An 8,307-nucleotide genomic window follows, 5' to 3' on the forward strand; every position below is an offset into this window, starting at 1 on the left:
TTTCCCTGAGAACATCTGTTCCTAATTTACACTCCCAAGTTCCTGCCTAATACCATCATAATTAGCTCTCCTCCAATTAAAACCTTTCCCATATTGTCTGCTCCTATCCCTGTCCATGGCTATGAAAAAGGTCAGGGAGCTGTGGTCACTATCTCTGAAATGCTCACCCACTGAGAGGTCTGTCACCTAACCAGGTTCATTGCCTAGTCCTAGGATCTTCAGTTACATACAAGCACACTCCCCTGCACCACCTAAACCCTTCAAAGTGCCTCCCTCCGGAACAAACCCTGCGAACAACTAGCTCCACCTACAATTGGAATTGATGGAGGGATCTCTAATTCACCACTGATTCCATTTGATGGACCCTGGAGTTGGCTGCACAGACAGATTGAAAGCTCAAGGATGCATCACAATATGTCAGCTGTGGGCTGTCAGGGAGAGCAGGGGAACCACTTCCTCACAAAAAAGGGAAGAAGAAAACCACTGGAAATAACTGCATGAGTCAGCAACAAAAATTTGGTCCCCTTCACCTGGATTTAGTGCATATGATTTAATGATCTTATCCAATAAAAGATACACTTATATTCTGACATATGTATTAAGTCAGTGCTAGGGAGAGGCGGAGGACTGAAGATGGTACTGAACTATAATCTCAGTTTGCATCAGCAGAGGAAGGAGTCTGGAGTTAACCGGCATGGCCTTTGGAGAGCAGAAGGTGAAGTTGCTATAACTACTGGGTGACTGTATCAATCTCATTCAGGCACATAATGTGCAGCACTTAGTTGTCTGGACTGGAATCCAGCAGCAAGGAATAAATCATGTACATAATGACAAGCTTAGAAGTCTTGATTCAAATATGCTAATACATGTTTTTAATCTCTCACAGGACCTTCACCCACTTGTAGATCCACAGAGGCTTATGACTCCTTGCTTGATTAATGCCTATTGCTTGATTAATGCCTATCATACACCATTCCAGCTCGTCACACTTGGTGGATGTGTTCAGACAAAGATTGGGTTTTCATCTGGTGATCGATGTATCCCAAGTGACCAAGAGTAGATGGTGGAGACAGACACGTTAGTGGAAAAGCCATTGATAATTCAACTTAATTTTTATGCAGTATTGAGCTTCTCCTTTGCTGATGTCAATAAACATTCTCCATCCATATGTTTGACTTATGCCAGTGCTGCTACACATTTCTGCCTTGCAGAAGACAGGACAGTTCTGCTCAGCCCAATATATTTCTGGAGCAGCCGGAAACAATGCACAAGGTACCGGCTGGCTTCTCAGATCCACAATGCATGCTTTTAGTGAGATTGAATAAATCTGTCTTGGACATGAATGGCGTGATATTTTGTAGGGGTTTGTGAAGATGCTTTCATCTACAAAGAACTGACACCTGGATGGAATGTTCCACAAGCACTCATAATAGTGCACACAGTATCTTACCAAGTGACATAAACTACCTTTAGTAGGAGGGTAACTACACTGAACTTAGATTGTCAGTGCAGATTAAAAGGACCTCAAAATAAACCAATCAATGGGCTTCATTGCTCAAGGTAATGTATTGAAAAGCAGAAATATTAAACACAAGAAGATCTTGGTTAGGTTTGAGAGTACTGTACTCAGAACCTAATCATCAGATCCTAGCTCTACACATTTTCATATATTTATTCCATACTCAAAAGATACAAAATATTTCTTACAGTCTTAGCCATTTCCTGAGAGAAAAAGAAAGATAGACTGGGGTTTCAATTGGTGCAAATTGTAATACTTAGCATTCTTGTGTGTGCAGGCTCTGCAGTCAGCATAAGTGATCAACGACAGTACCCCCATGGTCAGAAATAATAGGCGCAGGTCCCACCCCAGAGGCCTGTGCATAAAAAGCTAAGTTGAATTGAGTGCAGCATCAAGGGAAAGTTGCAATGTTGAAGGTGCCAACTCTAAACTGTCCAGCCTCTCTAATGCAGGCGTAAAAGATGCCATGATATTTCTCAAAAACATTGGATGGCTGGCTGATATTTATATATTAACCAAAATCAGTTTATAAGTTAAAATAAGAAAAAGCTGCAGATGCTGGAAACAAAGCAAAAAACAGAAAATATTGGAAATGTTCAGCAGGTCATGCAGCATCTGTGGAGAAAAACAGTTTTGTTACATTAATGACTCTTCAACAGAACTCTACAGATGCTACTTTACCTACTGTGTATTTCCTACATTGTTTTTACTTTTACTCTAGTAAATTAGCTGGTTATCTTTAGGCTGCTATTTGTGGGACTTTGTTTTACACTAGTTAGTTTGATTATTGAGTTTTTTGGTCAACTTCTGATATAGTATGAAATTTCACATTTAATAGGCTAATATCAGAAAATAGTTTGGGATGTGTGTTCTATTGTCTCATTTGCTGTATTTTTAAAGAAACTCCCAATACTTAATTTAATAATCTTGCCATGAAAATCTATTAATATTCTCAACCCCATTGGCTGACTGTAGATGGTGTACTGTTACTGTGAGGGTTTTCATTTCTCATTGTGCACCACCTAAATATTAGCAAAGGTCAGTTGGGCTGAATTGCTTGTTTCAAACCATGTGCCTTTTGAGTATAGGATAACAACAAGCACATAGGAAAACAACTGGTTTTGCTCTTCATTTCATATCAGGTAAAGTTATTGGATCCCTTCAATAATACAGCATGAAATTCAAGTAGTTCCCTCAGAAAGGAGTGTGGCTGAACTGACTTTATATACATGTGCAGGCATCTAGTTTACTGCAGAAAACAGATATGCAATGTAAAATTGCAGGTCCTCTTAGCTGCAGTGTATTGCCTGAGGAGAGAAAAAAAATCAATTTTCACATTGGCATTATAGACATACAGCATTGAAACAGACCATCTGTGCTTATGTCTGCCATCAATCATCTATACTAATCCCATTTTCTAACAATCGGCTCATGGCTTCAGGTGCTCAGCTAGCTACTTAAACATTGACCACTGCCTCCACCACCCCTGCAGGCAGTCTGTTGCCAATTGCCACCACTCTGGGTGAACTAAAAGTCTTCCTCAAATCCCCTCTAAACTCTCCTACCTCTTAGCTTAAAATTAATGTCCTCTGTTTGTCGACACCACTGCTGTGGAAAACAAGTCTGATGTCTCCTCTTGTGAGATGCTCCACCCCATCCTGGTGAATCTTCTCCACACCCTCTTTGGTACAACCACATCCTTTCATGTGGGGATATAACAGCACACAGTACTCTGTGGCTATTGTATGCTTTATCTCATTGTACCATAACCTACCTGATCTTATATTCTTTTCCTCCAGCCAAAAAGGCTCATATGCTACATGCCTTCTTAACCACCTTAGCTGCCTGTACTGCTGCTACCACCTTCAGAGATCCTTGGACATGTATACCAGTCCTTCAGTACTTTGGGAGTACAGCTTTATTGGCCCTGCTAAAATGCATCACAAATTATACTACCTAAATAAAACCTGCACTTTGGAAGCTTTTGATGGAGACTTCCAATCTTTGGTTAACAATACATGCAAATTATATTGGGAAATGAATGATTTTAAGAGGAATTCATTGTTTCCCTTAGAAATTTTTCAAAGCATGTCACATTTGAAGTCTTTTGCAATCACTGTGCCCTATGTTATTTTACTTCCAGGGTGAAATTTAGAATCCCAAACCTTCCAAAGAAGTCATTTCTGAAGTTACCTTATCCCAACTACATGTACTAAGACAAAAAACAAGCAAAAATATTACTTTGTTCTGAAATATGCTAATGCAAGGGTATTCTCTTCCTAGTACTACAGGCAAAAAATGTAACTTGTCCTTGCACAAGAGCATTTAGCAAACATTCATATGCAACACTAAGACAGTTAAAAGTGTTAATAGCAAGTGATAATTGTAAAGTGCCCCCCCCAAAAGTGTAAATTGAGGGAAACAGTTTAACCAGATCATAATCTGGCTACACAAGTATTAAGTTTACACAATAGCCAACTCCCTTCATGAAATATCTGAATGATCCAAGTTTATTGAAAAGGACAATACAAGGCCATATTTTTCCCCAAAAAAGGCCACATGCATTTTTGAACTTTAAATGAATCTGAAGAAAGTCCTTATAAAAGAATCACCCTGTGGAGTCTTCATTTTCTTTAGTCCCTTAGCATTGAGGACAGCTTCATGTATGGGTGGTGGATGCTGTAGTAGGCAAGACCAATATGGGAACTGCAGACTCCACCACAGATAGGTCAGGAGGCATAGGTGAGATGGTGCACTCTTTCCACAGGGCTTTGTGCCCTCCTGCTATATAGACACAAGGTTCTCAACACCATCCCAAATGCTGCTCCTCCAGTGAGCAGTCATGGGCTAGAGATTCCCAGGAATCAGAAGGATGGTGCATTTCAAAGAGGTTTTAAGCACATCTTTTCCTGTGTCCCTGATAAACCCCTTCCATAAGAGCTTAGAATAGTGTCCTCTACTCTAAACAGCAAACTGCTGTTTGGTGCCAATTCCACAGAGCCAGTAGCATAGAAACTGAATGACATTAGTTTCATACACCTGCAACAAACTGAAATAAATGCTCCAAAACCATCAAAAATTCAATCTTACAAAAATAGCTGATAATTAAGCTAGTTAAGAGTAGGTTTATAAAGCAAGTTAAATACCCAAGCACTAGAACACTTGTGGCACCATTATATAAACAGATAACCTGAAAAATTATGTATTTGTCACTATTTAGTATATTATGATGAACAATGATCAATTTACCATATTGAGGAAAAAGGAATCCTGACATATTTGGTTCAAATTACACTTCAAATCTACTCCTGTCATATTCAGTTGTTAATGGTGGAGAACAACTAAATAGCCAATGGAAGATAGTTCCAGGAACATTCTCATTGCAAAACACTTGGCCCTAACATTGTCAATCTTCAACTGGAAATGTCAAGTGAGTGATCCCCTTGGCTTTCTTCAGAGATCCTCCCCACCACAGAGGCCTGCCTTCAACTCAATTTGGAACACATTAAAGAAATGGTTGCGAGTTTAGGATAGAAAAGAGGCAAAGGGGCAAGATAAAATACTGAAGACTTGCACTCTAGAACAAGTTGTACTTCCAGCCAAACTGGTGTGTATTACTGTCACAGCACCAGCATCAACTTGTCAACATGCAAAATTGCCCAGACATACTTTGTGCACAAAAAGGATAATTACAATGCAAAGTCTGTCTACTTATTAGTGATGAGAGACATTGTTAATGGAAGGTATTGTTGACAATACCACTGTTAATTACTCACCAATAACTGCTCCCTGATGCTCAATTTGGGTTATACCAAGATTACTCAATTCCATGTAGGAGACTGGCCACCTTCAAGGTAGCACTTCCAAGTGTACTATCAAGCCCAGGTAAAATTGAAAAAAATTCTACTTGATGGAATCATCCTCTGTACAAAGGAAGATATTAAAGTGATCTAATTAGCTCCCCCGCCAAAAAATATTAAAGCTGCACCACATTTGATTTCAGATACAAGGGGTTAGCAGGTTACTAATTATTGTACCAAAGATCATTTGACTTTGTGCAAAGTAAAAGCCATTGTTACAATAATCAAGCCCCAATTAGCAACTGCAACTTGCAGGCTTATGCAGGTACATACAACACAGACAATTTTGCATGAACATAACACCTAATTTAACATTGAAGTGCAATTTTAAAATTGTAAAATGCAACACTTTCTGACCAAATCAATCTGGCACTAACCAATATAGTCACATTTTAAATATGGCTTTTCTTCCCCATCCTAACCATTGAACAGTGAAGCCAATAATTCTCGATATCAAGGAGAATCAGACTAATCTTGCTTTGTACATAAATTTTATTAGAGCTGCACAGATTTGGCTTTTTTTTTTGCACTGTTTGTACACAGGACCATTCTTTTTGCACCAACTTCATTGGCTCTACAGTTTATCAACTTTCATAACACTGAAAAATTGTAAGGGTTTGCCAGCAACTTTGGGAATAAGAATTTTAGGTAGGCCAGTAGCATAACAGTGAGCAATTTATAATTGTTTAATTATGAAACATACATTGCAATAAAACAGTTAATAGGCTAAGTAAATACTTGACATCTTAATTGCCCACTGCTGAGCAATATTTATTGTTTTATCATATGCATCTGGGAACATCTTGCATAGACTTAGAGTGATTACATCCCAGAATTAAAATCCCTCATGTTATCTTGGTTATATCCAAAATTAAGTTGTTATTTTCTATGAAGGATATCACAAGATGATTACAAATTAGCATAGAGGTCATGATACTTTTTGGTCATGGAAGTCTGTGCCTGTCTCACACAAAGGGTTTAATGCCTCCATAATGCAGTTTCATCAGTGAATGCATACAATTACATTGGTTTAAAGTCATTTATAAAATCCCAGATTAACCCATGAAGTTTACTTTAAAAAAAAGTGCAAGGTCTACAAATTTTAAACCAAAAATGCCATGAAAAGAACAGTCCTAGTTATACAAAATACCAAGGGAAACTCCAGTAGAAAAGCAGCAAGTGTGGTTCATTGAAAACAGCCAATCCACTCCTTGTTCCAGGTCAACAATTTCCCTTCTGATAGGTTCTGGTGCACACCACATCTCCCATGGTACAAGTCTGATTTACAAAGGACACAATAATCAGTTATATGTACACATCATGGTGGTCAATTATTACAGGACTAAATTACAATTTTAAATGCATAGATTGTTTTGACTCACTATACTAATGCGATTAGTGACACTCACTCATTATAAACACATGTAATTAAAAACGAACACCACCAAAAAAGTTACTTTCCACCAAAAAACCACAATTCAAATTTAATGTTGTGCAGAAGTCCTTACCAATATTAGCTTATCATCCTTCAGTTCTCTAACCAGGGTTGTTTCTTTTCCATCCCACCGTTGTGTTTGGACCATTTTGCCTTTATCCATTACCACTGTGGTCTGTTGCGGATGTGAAAGAGAGGGACATTTACCTCGATAAATCAGCTACCATGCAAATTACAACGCTCAGCAAGGTTAGTTGTTCACGCACCTTCGTTTTCCTACTGTCAGCGGTGGTCTCATCAAACTCCTCCCCGAGCTTGAAACAAATCTTTGTGCTTTTTATGGTGCTGTCGGTTGCTAGGATGATTGTATCGCCGTCCTTGGAAATTGTAGTTGTGGGCTTAGCCATTTTAGCTAAATTCCTTAGTGCCACACCCACTCCTGAAAGGAAAGGTAAATGATAAGAGACTTAATGTTACCGACAGCGGCGGTGCCGCTTGCTGCATATGGAACAGGGATTTGCAGTAACGCTGCCACTTCGATGAGCTTAGCCATGAGTCAACCGGGTTTCTACGAATTTCAATTAGAATTTAGACGAGGAGGGGGTTCGGAATGGAATATCAGGCGTTCGATTCCGGGTTCCCTGCACCAATTCACCTTTACTACTTTGGGTGCAATTACACAGCAAAAAAGCAAAATCTCTATGTAATTCCTCTCGCATCGCAGATTTGGGGGGGGGGGGGTGCAAAGTGGTGGAATTTCTTAGTGCATCGCCCACGATTTCATCTTGGTGACCTAATAGACAAGTTACACACAGAGATCCGCTAAAACCGGCACAAGGCGATCCGGCTCCTCACATTATACGGGGGAAGGGAAGCATAAATTATGTACATAAGAGGAGCAGAATCCTCACCTAATTTAACCATGTAGGCGTCAAAATTCTCCGTGTTGATTAAATGCCATTTTCCTAGAAACGCGTCAACCATTTCTGCAGCAACACCGCTATGTTCAGACCGCCGCTGGAAAATGACTTTGCAGCTGCTGTAGCGGCTCTGCAGCTTTTAAACCCAGAACCACGTGCAAAAACACTCAAACCAATCCTCAGTGGAAACGTCAGGGGATCAGCAGTGTATATGTAAGCGGCAAGCAAGGCTAAAAAAAGATCAATAGTGATTGCAAATGTGAAGTCAGAGAGAAGTAATATGCGGATACAAAGACAGACACACACACAGACACACACACACGAAAAATTAGCTGGAAGACTGTGCACAGAACCGTTAGTGATATCTGTGCTTAAAATGCCCTTTCCAGAACATGGTTCAGGAAGGTGGAGTTTCTAAAGAACAGTTACGGGGATTGCGATTGAAAAACTTACTTGTTTGGGGGAGACTTTTGGCGATGCAGGGTGAGGCAATTGATATGATGAAATGATTGCACGACAGGTGACTGTGATCGCTCTCATCCAGCACAGCACTGGTTGAGAAAACGTGGGACA

General features: G+C 39.6%; 1 protein-coding gene across 1 annotated transcript; it reads right to left on the reverse strand.

The window, feature by feature from the left end:
- Positions 1-5,853: 5,853 nt before the first annotated feature.
- Positions 5,854-7,886, reverse strand: LOC127574297 (fatty acid-binding protein, heart-like). Its single transcript, XM_052023189.1, has 4 exons — positions 7,726-7,886; positions 7,081-7,253; positions 6,888-6,989; positions 5,854-6,657 (listed from the first exon to the last, which is right to left on the reverse strand). The coding sequence occupies exons 1-4, from the start codon at positions 7,796-7,798 to the stop codon at positions 6,601-6,603; spliced, it is 405 nt and encodes a 134-aa protein (XP_051879149.1). The 5' UTR covers positions 7,799-7,886; the 3' UTR covers positions 5,854-6,600.
- Between the last annotated feature and the right edge of the window lie 421 nt (positions 7,887-8,307).

The sequence above is a fragment of the Pristis pectinata genome, chromosome 9, assembly GCF_009764475.1.
Source record: "Pristis pectinata isolate sPriPec2 chromosome 9, sPriPec2.1.pri, whole genome shotgun sequence".
Taxonomy (NCBI): domain Eukaryota; kingdom Metazoa; phylum Chordata; class Chondrichthyes; order Rhinopristiformes; family Pristidae; genus Pristis; species Pristis pectinata.